Source organism: Mus caroli, unplaced genomic scaffold (assembly GCF_978045245.1).
Source record: "Mus caroli unplaced genomic scaffold, Mus_caroli_1 scaffold_3, whole genome shotgun sequence".
Classification (NCBI taxonomy): Eukaryota; Metazoa; Chordata; class Mammalia; order Rodentia; family Muridae; genus Mus; species Mus caroli.
This window is the reverse complement of record NW_028227258.1, coordinates 33,333,931-33,350,868: the sequence shown is the minus strand read 5'-3', so window position 1 is coordinate 33,350,868 and position 16,938 is coordinate 33,333,931. Positions and strand designations below refer to the sequence as shown.

The window sequence follows — 16,938 nt, the reverse complement described above, 5'->3', positions numbered from 1 at the left end:
GAATAAATCCTTAGTTTTAAAATCCTCACATTTGTTCCCAGAAAAGTGACCTAGAGCAGGTTTGAAATAGCTAATTGCCCATTTGTTATGGATGGGCAATAGTTTTAATGACGATATCAATGAAGATGGTAAGTTTGGGGCTGGAGAGACAGTTGAACAGTTAAGAGCACTTATTGTTCTTGTGTAAGTCCCAGGTTTATTTCCCACAACCCACAGAGTGGCTCATAGCTCATAGTGGCTCACCTGTGACTTCAGTTGCAGGGAATTGGATGCCTTCTTCTGACTTCTCTGAGCACCAAGTACTCATGCGTACTTACCTACATGCCAAAAAACATTCACCCACATAAAATAAAGTAAATACATCTAAAAAGGAAAAAGACATGTAGAGGAAATTTAACTATTTTACCTTTTCAAGTTATGATAAACATATTGTGTGAACACTTGTGGTTGAAATGAACCAGAGATGATTTTAAATGGTGGCCAGAAGTTTAAATAACAAGACAAAGCCCACAGACTGGGAACCTAATTCTAGAAAAATTTTAGGATAAACATCCCACATGAAATCAAGAATAATTCTGTTGCCAGATGTGACCATGAAGAAGCTGTCTCCTCGCAACCTTTCAAAACTTCATTGGCTTTAGCCCTCAAGAACTTAGGACTGAAATCCATCCTCTCTAATAAAGAGTGGTATAGTTAATTTAATATTAATTATTTTTTAAAAATTTTTGTCATAGACCAATTTGTTAATTTTTAGTGTTAGACAAAACAGAAATATTACAAAAACAATGTGGCATTCACATTGAGATAAAAGAACCACACAGTTAAAAATAATGAGTAGTAACTAAATAAACTATGCAGTTGATGCACTCCAGTGAGGCAGCTTTAGTGGCCACATCAACCGATTTGGAGCCAAAAAAAAAATCACAGTCGTCATGGGCATTTTTGATATTTGTATTGTTAAGAATGGGACAGTGATTGCTTTTATGCAGTTCAGTAATTTGCTGTAGAATGTCATCCAAGTGGCTGATAATGTTATCAGGTTGTCCACTTTTCCTTGATTCAGAGGACACCCTTTAGTTTGTACTTGGGTTTGAACTGCACAGTCAATGTGTACAAAGACGGGTCAGTGTGGTGTGTTCTGCGTTATTGTGTGTCAGGTGGCAGCTTATTGGGGACTTGGGGCTGCCAGGCAAAAGATTTACTCTAATCTGATTAGCAGCTGACGAAATCAGTAAGCATCTAGTAAGAGCAGCATCCTTGGTGCCTGTTAACATGGCAATAAGTAAAGGGTCCTTCTCTAGAGTGGGTGGGTGGAGATAGCGTTCACAGTTACCAGCTCCCCAGAGGATCTTAAACTCCTTTGTAAGTTCCTCTTCCCCTCCCCAGAGTCTTCTAACAGTGAGCAGTTTATTTTATGTCCTGGGTCAACTTTCGTCCCCGTCTCCTCTTGGAGCTTGCATTCATTTTCTTATCCCTGTGTCGAGCAGGAAGCACCCCTTCTAAATCATTGGTACATGTGTCCTTCCTCTTTTTTTGAAATCCCTGTTTCACTTACCACTTCGTCTGTGTCTACCCTCTCGTTTCAACCCGTTTGCTTGTGACCTCAGATCTTAAACAGTTTGGATTGTGTATGACAAGCACACGGAAATTGGGCATCTCTAGATAATCTTTCCAGACCATTTTGGGAACTAAAGCATCCAATTTCCTTTCGGAATATGAACCTCAATTTCTCTCACCTCTGCTTTTATCCGTAGACCAACAAGAGGAAGCACAGCTTAAATTGTTTTGTCTGACTATGTCACAAATTCTATGTTGGATGTCATTTTAGTAAAAATCAGAATTAGCTTTATTCAACGTTATTTAAATGCTGGTGTAAAGCTAAGAAAAGTGTGGATAAATACAATTTTGTTCGTTTGTTTTGTTTTGTTGGAACCTTCATTTTATTTATTTATTTTTAATCCAATGTGATTATGTGCCTTTAAAATGTTCTCCCTCCCATTCTGCCCTTGTATCTTTGCAGTCATTGTATACAACAGATTCTAGAGAGTGTAAATCATTGTCACCTAAATGGCATAGTTCACAGGGACCTGAAGGTCAGTATATGGAGTCCATAAATCTGAATCAAAGAAGTTTCTTTGGTTTTATACTTCTGGGGAAAGGGCAGAGGTCGGGGGGCTGTATTTCAAATGGTGTTCAAAATGCCTTTCCCAACTCTATCTTGAAATGAATAATGAACGACAATGCATGCTGCCTTTTCAGTTTGCTCATCTACAGGCTACATATACATCACAGCAGGAAGGGAAGAGCAACATCAATACGGCACGCTACGTTTCCAAGCAGTAAATTACCAGAGGCGGTTAGAGGGCAGGCTTTCCTGAATTGTCCAGCATTGGCCTGGAATGAACTTGGTCTGTGATGTATGTCTGCCTGTAGATTTAAACACCACTTCTGTTCTGAGACCATGGGTTGCTGAAGCAGGACGACTGGCTACACATTGCTCACCTGAGCCTGACGAACCCCAGGCAAAGGGTAATGATTGCCAGCTAGACTGCATACAGCCCAAGAAGTCCATGATTGTCAAAAATTCATTACGCGTCCTCACTTAAATCCAATGGTGCCTTGTGTGCTATTGGGACTTTTAGAATCATACTTGAAAAATGGGAAAGAATTGGCAAAGAGTTTATGTGTATAAAGTGATAGCATACCACAACTACAGAGATAACATTTGTGTTCCTGTTCGTTTTCTGGAAGAATTTATAACCAGGAAATGAGCTCTAGAACAAAATGATATTATCCACATAGATTCTCATCATGGCTCTCGGCTGGTAATATCCTCACTGTTCCGAGGTAGTAGTCACTCTCCTTGAGCAATGTGTTTCTATGACTGAAGGAGGTCAACCACAACACAAGTTGTCTGCTAGCTTTGCTCTCTAACCCGGTCTCTCTGAGGGTATACAGACAGTGAGTGTAAGCTTGGGAACTAACACACGCCCCCTGGTGTTTGCATGCAGTCATTGCATTCAGCAGATCCTGGAGGCTGTGCTACACTGCCATCAGATGGGCGTAGTCCATCGGGACCTAAAGGTGAGTAAAGCTATTGGAGAAGATGAAGAAAGAGCCACACAGTTTCTAATGACTGTTCAGCTGCAGTTATGCCCGGAAAGGCAAACACTCAAGCAATATGTGGACTCGTTCCATACATGAATCCAAGTGCTTCCTCTACCACAGCCTCCGTTCATCTCCTAACATATCCTTGAGACTGATAAATGCCTGTCTTTCAGAAAGGAATAGTTTCCTAACATTAACAATAAGTAACGTGCTTTATTTCCATACCCCAGGGAATGGGAATGGAATTTAACTTGACTTTAAGATTCATGATTTTCTGTACACTTTGATCATACATGATATTTTACATTTATACTATATATCTAACATTATATAAATAGTCTTTAAAAAGTATTAACATAGCTTAGGTTCAGTGATTAAGTGCCATTTTGAGCCCTGAACTCTTTTCCCTCCTATTAATTTTTAGAATTCTAGGACTGTAGGCTTCTTGATTCTTTTATTTGAATTTCTACAAATAAAAATACTAAGGTCTCTTAAAAATAAGGAAGGAAAGAGATTGTATCAGACCAAGCATATAAATCACAGGTTTATATTTTTTCAGTGGGGCCCCACTAGCTTGTAAGAGTTTATGCGGTTCCCATTACCACTGAGAACAAGAAAACTTTAGGTCATTTGGAATGAGACAGGCTAGGGAAGTCTTCCACTAATTTTCTGTTCCAGTCTGCTCATAACTTTAGGCTTACTTTTGATATTTTTGAGGAACAGTGAAACTTACAATGGTAAATGAAATAAAACCATCAGGTGTGGTGAGAGAAGCTGATGTACTACACAGTATATTGTAGTTTCGGTCCTTTGTTTGCAACCCCAGCGTGCCCATCAATACAGAGACAATGTAGTGTTCAGTAGAAGGACTTGGACCCCACGCCCCACCTCTCTCTTTCTCTCTCAATCTCTCTCTCTCTCTCTCTCTCTCACACACACACACACATACACACACACACACACACACACGCACACACTTCTGGGACTGTAGTAAGTGGCAAATCTGTAGTTTTACTTATTATTCAATGAAAATATGCATCAAAATATGCATCAAAATTATTATGTGAAGGTATGATTTTTACCAGAACTTTGACCTTTTTCCCCCCAGAATCTTATTTAATTTCAGTTGATTTTGTGGATTTGAGTTGTATCAAGCAAAGCTCTGGCTGAGGGTGTTCGCTTTGGGTGAGTCAGCATAGGATATCACACTTTCTAACGCTTACCACATATACCTATTAGGATAGAGAAAAACAATGTGTGCCTTTGAGAAGTTCAATCCTGGCCAACCAGGTCAAAAATTCATTAGTGGCCATGCGAGTGAGCAGTCAGAAGGCCTTTGTGTTACCCACTGGACCTCCATCCGGTGGGCTTGCGTGGATATGCTTATTATTCATACTGTTTTATCAGATACTATTAACACCCACATGAAACATTTTATTGCATTGATGTGACCATATGTGTATTCTGAAGCCAGACATAAAAAGTGAGAAACCTCTTCCCGTAATTTTATGGCGTATGTTAATGGGTTCAGGACATGGGTTTGCTGTTACGTGTATAGACTTAGCTAAGCCCTTCAAAAACTGGAAGTTGAAAATCAAAAATGACAATGGCCTGGACCATTGACTCTGAAGGAAACAGTTTTCTGACATAAGATACTATTACTATACTCAATAATTAAAAAAAAAAATCCAGGCAAAGTTCACTACCAAAGGAGATGGTGTGCCACGTACCGTGGTTTCTCCTCCTATCTCTCTGATCTTCAGTAAGGATGGAGATGGACTTTTGAGAGCACTTACTGTAATTTCTGTAACTGCCGACCTAGTTTGATCAAACTGATGACTTGGACAGACTCTAGAGAGTCTGCTTCTCAGTGCTTGTCAGTAGAGCACTTCCTAATCGTACGAACAGACTTTACAGTAGAGTTTACAGCTTGTACAATGAAGGCACTGTATGTGTGTATATGTGTGTTAGACCCCTGACTTCTGACTTCATTGTGTGCCTTTTTTTTAACCAAATGAACACATTCTCTGCAATAGTGAACTGCTAGAAGTTCCACATTCATCAATGTACTCAAATATAAAGACCTTCATCACCAGGCTTCAAAGCAAGCTTCCCTCACAGTTCCTACACCCTCTGTTTGTATTTCTTTATTCTGACTCTTATGTTAGTTCACATAGAATTCAGATACCGAATGCATGCAGTTTAGTTCATTTAAATCATGTAGGGAAAAGCATAGGCAGGGGTATGTTTATTATTACTATCAAAGGTACTTATGGGTGCTGTACATTTTAAGGTACTCCTATACCAACAACTATGTGACTGATTCCACAGTGCTTAGCAGAGAATCTTAACCTAACCAAGGCTTGGAACATACTTCTTCAACTTAGAGACAGATAAATTTCAAACAAAAGAATAAATGTATATAAAGCACATTTATAATGTAAGATCAATCTTAATAGATTATCCATAAAAAAGGATAACTATATGTTAAAAGAACAATGACACTCACCATTTCAAATAGTTGGTTAACTGCCAACCTCTAGAATCTATAAGATCCAAAATTATAATTAGCATGCAGAACCAACACTAAAGTACAGCAGGCAAACCGGGGGAAAGAACCAGGAGCCGGCTCCAGATTGAGGGAGGAGATAGTCACCACCCGGTTGTTCTCACTGGACATCTGTTTTATGTCCAACAGTATTTTATGTATCCAGTAGTGGGGCCATTGATTGATATCTAGATAAGATCAGAGTTTCTAACAGTAATGATTAGATTATAGTGTGGTTGGGAAAGTAGGAAGTGTCATGACACAACTGAAGCTATGAGCTGAAAAGTGAAGCCCTGGGTATCCCTCAATAGAGCGGCTTTTGTAATGGCCTCTTTTCTGAGTAGCAAGGAATACAAGAATCATCATGGGGTTAAGTAAACAAATGCATGAAGGATAAATGGGTGAAGAGATAGAAGGATATTAGATAGGTTGGATTGACGGATAGATGGATTATTGATGATAGATAGATAGATAGATAGATAGATAGATAGATAGATAGATGATAGATAAGAGACAGACAGATGGGTACTTTAATTTTAGAGATGTTTATGACTACCTTATATAAATTTATGATTGGAGTAGACAGAAATTAGTTTTCAGAGTTCAGGAATAATGCAAAGCCTTCAGTAAGTCTTTGTCAGCTGTGTGTAGTAGACACATTACATTGTGAATTCTAAATTTTGAGTAGTTACAAAACTGCTTGTCCTTGTTTACTCAGAACCATCTTTGGATAAGAGCTTAAAGGACAATCATTTCTGCTTAGCATTTTTCTAGCGATCTTAGAAGGAATGCATGTGAGAACCCAATACATTAGGGAACATTCTGTCATTTATTATATATCTAGGATATATGAGACTGTTGAGAAGCAGTGGTTTTGGGCACAGTCACACCAGTTACACTCTGCCTCTTTCATTCAACTCAGAAAGGTATGTTCACAATATACAGTAAGAGACAGGAATGGGATGCAGAGTTCTAATGGATCTGCCTGCTGGTGCATGACACCAGAAGTGCGGTTTCCTGATTGAAAACTCAAGTGTATACATCACCCAGAAGTTCCCTGATGTCAGTACATGAAATCAGGAATTCAGTCCTAGAAAACAAACAAACAAATAAATGGAAGTTAAAACTGCCTGCACCAGTATACAAATGGATCAAGAGAAGATGGCGTTTGAGCTGTTCAGCTTGTGCAAAATTCCATTGAGTTCATTCCTGGGACCTTAGCTCACACCTTCTCTGGCAAAAGAAAAAGTGACCGATCAAAATATCCCAAAGCAGAGAATAGTTAGCTTCTGTTTGGATTACTGAGATTTTAAAATTAAAAAAAAAAAAAAAGAATTTTGAAAGACTTTAAAATTTTACTTTCAAGAGTTTCTTAAAGTACCTACTGAATATGAATAGACTACTTATGAAAACAAACCATTTTATGCCATCAGAACAGAATGTGAGCACTGTCTTACTCAGTGGTCTATTGCTGTAAAGAGATACCATGACTACAGCAATTCTAATAAAGGAAAGCCTTTAATTGGGGCTGGCTTACAGTACAGAAGTGTAATCCATTGTTGTCATAGAAGGGAACATTGTGGCATTCAGGCAGACAAGGGCTGGACATGGAGCTGAGAGTTCTGGATCCAAATCTATAGGCAGCAGGAAGAGAGAGACTGTGGGTTTGGAATGGACTTTTTGAAACCTCAAAGCCCACCCCTAGTGACACATTTCCTCCAATAATGCCACACCTCTTAACAGGTTCAAATGGTGCCACTCCCTGGTGACTAAGTATTCAAGTCTATGAATCTATGGGGGCTATTCTCATTCAAGCCACCACAGGAACCACTCTATTGTCTCAGTGGGTAAAGTGCTTGAAACCTAAGCTTAAGGAAACTGTGATTCCTGATCCCTTAGGCCCAGATAAAAGCCTGGTACAGCATTCTTATGATCCAGACACTAGAAGGAAGAAACGGGAGGATCTCAGGGACTCACTGGCTAGCCAACCTAGCCAACCTAGTCACTCACTAAGCTCCATGTTTAGTGATAGACTCCAACACAAAAAGGGGAGAGTAATAGAACAAAATACTCCTGTATGTGTACAGATGCATACACACACAGTATACACACACACACACACATACACACACACACACACACACACACACACACACACACACACACACACTTATGTGCTCCAAAAGATGGAGAAATTAAGAAATCTAGCAACACGAACTGGACTCTTCTGGGACATCTCCCTTTATAAACTAGGGCTTGAGGTTTTGGGGGTTTTTGTTTGTTTGTTTGTTTGTTTTCTACTCCAAAGTTTCCACCAGGTCTAAAGGTGGTTCCATAACTTGCTTAAGTCCTTTAAGATATTTTAATAGTCTCAAGGTCTTTACATCATTCTGAAAGCTATTGCTTTTAAATCCATATCAAACACAGAACCAACCCTGTACACAGTTGCTGTTCATTGCAGCTGATATGCTATAAATGGTTGTTGACATGGAGACCAGATGTCATGGAAAATCCTGCACCATTAAGAAGCCATGGGGTGGGGAAGGAACCTGTGTATGAGAATATCAGGAGAATCTATTTAAAAACCAACCTTAAAAAGTGGTTGCATTGTTAGACATCACTGCACAGTCTGTAGGCTAACACTGGAACATTAATCTGAACATTCCTTCAGTTTCGAGCATACATCCCAGATTGAAAATGGTTCTACACATTGAGATGACAGAGGAATGTAACACCCAATCACCGTGTACCTATCATCCCTACAAAACCACTAGATATTGTCACGAGATGGGATTCAATAGCCTCATAACACTATTGCAGAGATGATGGAAGTCAACAGGCAATGACAGGATCCAAATCAGAGTGAGTCAGGACATGGACCTTGAGTTCACATTTCTTTCCTGAATCATCATTCTGCCCAATTCCTTCATCTTGCTGAGCCTGTGTTCCCGTGCAGGAGGGCTGGATGGTCACCCTGTGCTTCTGATCCTGCCCTGTGCTTCTGATCCTGCCTGTCACATTCATCCTAGAAAGTCAAAACAATGGGATAGTATTAAATGGCACATGGAGGAGAGCCTTCCCAAGGAGGCAGATATGCAGTCACCAGTATATGATTTGTTCTGCCTTAGTGTGACCTGGTCACAGGCATTCAGAGTTTGAACTACTCAGCAACGGACATGTATAGTACAGTATAGTTTTATGTTGACGGTTAGGAGTGGTAGATATCCAAAGCATATGTGCCAGTCCCAACTAAATGTGTCTTTAGAAATTATTAGTGAGCCAGCCTTCTGCACCCCAACAGACCATGATAGAAAACTTACTCTAACCAGCCTTTCTACAGAGTAGAAACAAACTCTACAGAAGTAAATTTTATGTGATATATATTTAGGGTTTTACTAAAGCTAGCCACTTAAAGCAATCTTACCACGACATATTAAAAATCAGATTCCTTTCATAAAATTAAAGCTGTTCTAACTTTTCAGCTTCCATCCCATAGTCTTTATGCTATATTTGCCTACATGATATTCCCAGATGCAGTGATATCTCAATGCTATTAATGTTAAAACTTATCCTATCCCTTGGAGGTAGGCCTGCCTTCTCCTGTGCATAGCTGCTGCTGAACAGTCTTCACGGGTGTCAAGTGAAACTCACATCTCAATGAATTTTTTTTTTTTTTTTGATGACTCACAGGTCCTAGAGTAAAGCCTTCTTGGTCATCTCTAGCTATGAATACTGCCCCAATCATTCAAAGGTCATGCATAATTCAACTCTAAGGCATCGCTTTTTTTTTTTTTCTGAATACCTAAGACTTTGTTTTTATGGGTCTTGTGCATAAAGCCCCACCCAGAAGCTTTTCAGTGTAGGGGTAAGAGTAAATTTTCAAACATTAAATTTTTAAAGAGATTACTCACTAATGGCAGTGGCATTTGTTCAAGTAACTTCTATGCTGTTAGGCTTAAAGGCACTAGAATGACCATGGTTTCTTAAGTGATTGGAACTCGTTCTGTGAATGAGTCTGTGGTTGCCAAATTAGATTAGATGCATCATAGCAGACATTTCTGATATCTCAGTTCTTTGGAAGTGAAAGTTCTAAAGGAGGAGAATCAATTCTTGCCTACAGTTCAATGTACTTGGTCCAAGTTACTAATTTATGGAATTATGGGAAATTATGTCGACTAAATTAGAAAACAGAAAGCAAGTTGATCACAAATTTTAGTTGTGAAATTAAAATTTCAGTAGTGAACAAATTAAGCCAGATTAAAGACATTTAGCACACGGATAAATACCCAGGATTTCCTTTTCATACATGAAATCATAATAAAAGTTACATCAGCAGAGAGCACTTTTTCATTCTTGAAACATCTTCCTCTCAAACTCCGAGTTGAATGATGTGTTTGGTATTGAGGTAGTTCAGAACCATACTTCAGCCTGGAAAAGCTCCGAAGGTCCTTTTACATTGTCAGTGGTGACAATAGTAGTGAATCTGATGGCAGTGAGCAGCAGTGGCCTGAAGAGCTCTGGTATTTAATTATAATTTGCTTGCTCACGCTCTTTGTAGATTTCACTGAATTTCTTCTAAGTGCTGCTTATGGGTTTTGCTTTTTTGCATGGCTGGCTTAATGAATAGATACTGGGTTAGGCTGTGTTTACTCAAGTCCAAAACAACTCACGAAACTGACAAATCTCACAAGCAGTCAAAACTTGATGAAAACTAGTTTTCTTGCTTGTTGACATAGAAACAAAATCATTTGGCTGATAAAGTTTTTGTATTTTCAGAGAACCGTTTTGGCGCTTGGGAGGGCCATTGTTTCCCAACTGTTTGAGTGGAGACATAGGCTCCAAATTCACTCTTCACCCCACCTCACCCCCAAAAGCAGGAAGACTTAGAACCAGTCTTCCATGTGCATTCTAGTCCAATCTTATTCATCCAGATGTCTGGGTGGGCTAGGCTTCACTGTACATAATACTCAGTACACTTTCCCTAAGCATCTCCCCACTCAGTTTCATAAATTCCATGAGGAAGTCCAGGGAAATTGAAGGCTCTGTCTCAATGCTTATTTTCAAAGTTCTAGTATTGGTTGGGAAGCAATGGTGTAGACACAGCCTCATTCCAAGACTGATTTATCAGTCCTTGAGTAATGATCGATACCAAAGAAAAATGTGTCTAACTCACAGTATTTTAGGTGGGAGAATAAATTATCTGTGTAACGTTTTAGTCACACTTTAGAGGAATGTAAATTACATAGTAAAAAATGGCTTATATATTTTTTTTAAGTTAGCTATAACATTTGGCAAACAATATACTCTTTCTTGCCTTTAAGAACAAACAGATTCTTAAAGACAGCCATTTTGATACACAATTCAGAATCAGTCTCCAAAATTTGTGCAGAAATTGTTTGGAAACATTGAAGAATCAAAATCACTACATTTGAATCCAAACTCTTTAAAAATCAAGTGGGATTTAATTTGCAGTTTCTTTTGCCAAATGTCTGTAGGTTGGTCCAACTTTGGGTATCGTTTTGCCAGGTTTTCGCCTGCTGAAAATGCCTGTGCTCTGTTTGGCTTCTCAGTCCTTGTCATTGGCCAAGTGTGCACCTTGAGTGGTCCATGAAGGCATGTGAGCAGGTGAAGACAGCAGCCCTACTAACTGCATCCTTCCCTGTTGCCTTTGCAGCGCCCAATGAGTTTGTCTAATGCCTGTAGACATGATTGCTCTCTACCGTTTTTCTAACCATCCTTTCCCTGGGATTTAGGAATGGAAATCTCCCGGAGAGACAACAGTGCATGTGTTTGCTTCCCATCCCCCTCCTCTCCCTTCCCCCTGCCCTGCCCTGTTTAATCTTGTACAAATGTTGACAATTTTAAGTAGTCACTTAAAATAGATTCTCACTTTAGTCTCTCTCTCTCTCTCTCTCTCTCTCTCTCTCTCTCTCTCTCTCTCTCTCCCTCTCTCCCTCTCCTCCCTCTCCTCCCTCTCCTCCCTCTCCCTCTCCCTCTCTCCCTCTCTCCCTGTCTCTCTTTCTTTCCTTTCTAAATAAAGCCTGAGAATTTGCTTTTAGCTAGCAAGTCGAAAGGAGCAGCTGTGAAGCTGGCAGACTTCGGCTTAGCCATTGAAGTTCAAGGCGACCAGCAGGCATGGTTTGGTAAGTAGGGCTAGTCTCCTTCCTGCTAGGGTGCTCTCCCATCTCAGCCTGGAACTCCTGGTTCCTTACAGTCATTCTCAAGCCACAGAGGAAGGGGACTCTAGCAGCATCTTCACTAATTTTAACACACTGGACCCCATCTTAAATTGGTCTATAATGAGAAAATACATTATGAGAAAATAAGGTCTTTCTTTCAAACTTTGCAAAATAGTTTGTGGTAAAATGGATTCTGTTCTAAGAATGAACAGCAGGGCTGAAATGTATCCTTTGGAACACACACTAGTGGATTTCACTTTCAATTTTAATCCCATGTACTTGGTTTCTTTCATTCATTTTTCACTCTCTATCCTGGATATCTTTGAACAGTGGCCAAAACTGTGAGAATGGACATCCTCTGGAGCACATTTGATAAAAACTATAAAAATTAAAATGAGACAAATGACCACAGAAACATACACATATATCCCATATCTCCTAAGTCACTGGATGGAAATGGTATCTTCAGTTGGTTTTGAACATTCTGTTGCTGGTGGGGCAGCAGAGGCTCACTACCATGATCTTGCTTCATGGAAGAATTACTTTACTTAGTGGCCATTATGCCTCTCACTTTAAATATCAAGGGGGGAAGAGAATCTATTAGATATATTTCCAACCACTGGTATTTCTGTTTCTTCATTGTCTGTTTTAATATTCCTATTTGTTCTTTGGAGTAAAAGCCATGTTATTCCTGGAGACAGCACGTTCTTATTAACATTAATAGTGTATATATATATATATATATATATATATATATATATCCTACATTCTTAGGAGCTAAATCTCCTGACGAAGAAGACCCTGCCTACTGTGCTCCAGCAAGCTATATTCACAAGGTCATTCATTGCGCAATGTATTCTTTCCTGAAATCCATGCTTTTGGATGAATGATTCAGAATATTAGGAATAGAGTCAACTGACAACTCAAGGTTCTGAGTAAGAAAAAGAATGATAGCATTTTCTTGACATTTTAGTCTTAGGGTGAGGGTTCATATATTTTATATTTGTATTTATTTGCTTATTCAGGCTCTCACTGTATAGACCAGGCTGATCTTGAACTCACAATCCTATGATCTCGGTGCATCAAATACTGGCATTTTATACATGTGTGCTACCATCCTTAGCCTGATCTTTTCATTTCTTATTGTTATGGAGTAATTTTCTTCTATGTCTTTTCCAAAGAGAAAGTCATCAACTCTCCTGTTCTTGGCCATCTATTATGACTAGGTTACTTAAAGCAAATCGAAGTTTTAGTACCTTTAAACCATGAACTACATGGATTGCGTATGAAAGAGTGAAACTGAGCGAGACAAATATAGACATCTAATGAGAATGATGATGGTACAAACCAAGACTCACGGATTAACAATAACAAGAGGATCACTTCCAAGAGACCTTAAAGGGGCTTGTTAAGTCTCAGAACAAAAACACATGGGATGTGTGAGAGGAATCTGAAAGCACACAGCTCTTGCTCAGAACTTTAGATGGGGTTTTATTGGATTTTCTGTATGTCATTCCTGAAGCCTTAGGAGAGGGGTGCTGAAAGTAGAACGGGTGTCTGTGGTCTACAGTATTCCAGGACCTTTGAGGAGATTCTTGCACCAATTGTACCCACCCCCGCTTTTCAATGACCCCACATTATGCCCTCAGGTAATCCTTGACCTTCCAGCAGTGGAGCCTCAGTGGATTAATGATAAGCCTTGTAAAACTTAAACTGTGCAAAGGGGACCTGCCCTGGAGTCCTTTCTCATGTTTCACCACATCCTACCAAACAGAGGAGGAAGAGAGTAATAAAATGAATGAGGATTAAATAAAAATAAAATAAAGTTATTGGCTTTTATTTAATCTAACTTTTCTAGAGAAGTAACTCAGTCATATATCTTCTTTCTTGTATGTCTTTGGTTTTTGTTTTGTTTTGTTTTGTTTTCCTATAGTAAGTATAAGTTCATTGTAGATATGAGGAGTGGTGTGTGTTTCTTGGATGCTTAGCCTCCCAGTAAATAAACATGGCAACTCAGCATTAGTTATTAGTTTATGGTGGGAGGAATCTATGATGGAGTGTACTTTTTTAAAAATATTTTTATTTTTATTTTTTAGATATTTCCTTTATTTACATTTCAAATGTTATCCCCTTTCTTAATTTCCTCTCCAAAAATCCCCTACCCCCTTCCCCCTCCCCCTGCTCCCCAACCCACCCACTCCCATTCCTGGTCCTGGCATTCCCCTATACTGGGGCATAGAGCCTTCACAGGACCAAGGGCCTCTCCTCCCATTGATGACCAACCACGCCATCCTCTGCTACATATACAGCTAGAACCACAAGTTCCACCATGTGTTTTCTTTGATTGGTAGTATAGTTCCAAGGAGCTCTGGGAGAACTGGTTAGTTCTTTTAAAGAGACTTTCCATTTTTGCCTTTTAAAGGAACATTTTCAAATGAAAATGGTTACCTTTGTTATTTTTAAATATTCCTTATTTGAAAACTCATTTTCAGAAGTAGAAAATATTTTCCACTGGAGTCTAGTTACAAATTTTATTGTTACTTAAGCATTCCTTACTGGATTCTAAACTGCTTTGTATACTACAAAGTTTTCTTTGCCATCCACCCCTATCACTGTCTTTTGAAGTCGGAGGTCTGGTTGGTCAGCCTTCAGTGATGATTCATCTGAATGTCCCTGGGTCTCCACTTCGTTGCCAGCTATGAATACGCCCTGGTTATTTATTAGTGCACATTGAACTGATATTTTCTGGGCTTATTTCTTCTCAGAATAAGTTCTTCAGTTACTGGTAGTCCTAACCCTACCCTCGTGACCATGTATCAAAATATTTGTTTTAAAATATCATGTTTATCTGGAAATCTGCTTTTGATTGTCTTAGTATGTCGTTGTCCAGTCCTCCTCTCTTACACGTGACTGTCATGAGAATTTATGTGTTACCTTTTGCAAAGAACTAATCTACCCTCAGTTTTCTCATTATTTTTTTTTTTTTGCAAATTTAGTTCCTCTTCTTTTATAGGTGACTTTCATAGGCATTTAAGTGTCACCTTTTGCAAAAAGTTAATCTACCTTCAGTTTTCACATTATTTTTTTTTTACAGATTTAGTTTGAACTTCCATATAAGTGATATTAAAGACACGTAGAATAATGTATCCCTGTGTCACAAAGACTAGATAGCATAGTAGATCGTATGTGTGTGTGTGTGTGTGTGTGTGCACGCGTGCATGTGCACACACCCTTTCAAATAAGGTAGATGGGAGGACCAACAGAGCTTATCTTCAGTTAAAGAAGGCCCCTAAAGCATCCTTTCTTAGTTGATCATTTTCTACTGCTGTTGTCATGCCAACCCTGACTCATGAGCATCTGTTTCCCCAGGTTTTGCTGGCACACCTGGGTATCTTTCTCCAGAAGTCCTGCGTAAAGATCCTTATGGAAAACCAGTGGATATGTGGGCATGCGGTAAGAAATCATATTTTCAGGCAGATTTTGCAATGGACCAGTGTCTTCATCAATTTGGGCTGCAATAACAAAATACCAAAGACTGACTGGCTTAAATAACTGAAAAGTATTTTTAATGATCCTAAAAGCTGGAAAGCCTAAAGTCATGGTACTATAGATTTACTGCCCAGACAGAGTATACGTCTAGACGTATACTCTGTCTGGACACATAGATGCCTATCTTCTGTTTTGAGTTCACCCATGGTGAAGAGTCGTTATCCTAGGGCATCATAATCCGAGCCATGAACATTTTTTACCACTGAAGGCTTCACTTCTAATTTCATCACAGTGAGGTTAATGATGTCACCATGTAAAGTAGGGGAAGGGCACAAATATTCTATAGCAAGCAGTGTTGTTAGACTTGAACTCAGAACCTTTCAAACTTTAGTCTCCCAAAAGATTCCTAGAGAGGGAGGTAAAGTATATCTCATGGTTTTGATTAGGGCTGGAGTGGGCAAGTTGACATTTCCAGTCGTGTTCTGGTGACGCCAGTGCTTTATTTTAGAATACTGAGAACACAGGTATGGCGAGCCTAATGGGGTTGTACACTCACACCACTGAGCCAACCAGTTCTAACAAAAACTGTTTGCCTAGGACACTTGGCAGGAATTCCAAGAATGAGAGTAAATCTTGAAAATAATGAGCGAGTAGAGTCTGATTCCAGCCTTAATCTGCCAACCCTAAAAAAAAAAAAAAAAAAAAAAAAAAAAATCCTGTGCAGACTTAGCCATACAATGGGGAGAATCGCAACATCATTTCTCATAATAACATTTTTATGTGTTGACAAATTCTTCAAACAGTTGAAAAACTGAAGTAAGGGAAATCCTACAAAGTTCTCTGAATATTTTTCTGCTAAGTTTCTCAGCACAGTCTAGTTAGTGTTCTAAGTCTTACACAGCCCCCTTACCACTGTCTAAAAATAGATGTGACCTACCAAAGTCTGGCATTGGTGTGCTGTAGGCAAGTTTCAGTGCTGTGTTTGTCAGCAAACCTAGATGATTTTAAAATTGATTTATAGGTTCTGGAAATAACTTCTTTGATTCAGTTTTACTTTAAAAGAAATATCTCTGTCAGAAGGATATACTATCCCATACTCCCTTTCTTGTCAGCTTTATGTCCCTAGCAACCACCTGGTATTTAATGCCAAACTGGGAGAATCCAGTGTGTTCTGAGTCCTCTCCATATCTAAAAAGGTGGTTATGAGAAGGGGCTGTATTTGTAATCATATCTGGACGCCAGTTTTTGGTTTGCACTGACTCATAATATCCATGTTCTCCCCCCACCCCCTTTAACTGTAAAATAAGAATATTAAACCCTCATGGAATTGTGGGAGGATCAGGTAAAGCACATACTTAGAGAAAACACTATACAATGCATAAAGCAGTGTAAAAAGCAGAGTCATCGTCATTCTGAAGGTTTAGAGATAACACTTTAATCAAAGGCTGAGGTCTTAGATGTCGCTCAAGTGCCCTCTTCCCTCTGCCTTCCGGAGGCTGTTTTGTTTTTAGGATGAACTCAAAGGTACCTGTGAGTGAGAACTCGTGCAAAATGTTCTTTTCCAAGTCTTAGTAGCTCAGACATTTCCCTTACACTAGCTCCCAGCCCAGATTT

At 39.2% G+C, this 16,938-nt stretch overlaps 1 protein-coding gene across 18 annotated transcripts in view; it reads left to right on the top strand.

Moving 5' to 3' along the window:
• Camk2d (calcium/calmodulin dependent protein kinase II delta) overlaps window positions 1-16,938 on the top strand; it is a 256,504-nt gene that overhangs the window by 175,540 nt on the left and 64,026 nt on the right. For 14 of the 18 annotated variants that reach the window (XM_029475202.2, XM_029475203.2, XM_029475204.2 and 11 more), the window contains exons 6-8: window positions 2,021-2,093; window positions 11,697-11,799; window positions 15,205-15,288. In XM_029475202.2, the coding sequence (XP_029331062.1) occupies window positions 2,021-2,093; window positions 11,697-11,799; window positions 15,205-15,288 (260 nt within the window). Of the gene's footprint in view, window positions 1-2,020; window positions 2,094-3,011; window positions 3,085-11,696; window positions 11,800-15,204; window positions 15,289-16,938 lie in introns of those variants that run through there. The other 4 variants (XM_085835550.1, XM_021157640.3, XM_085835548.1 and 1 more) reach the window with 3 other exon arrangements.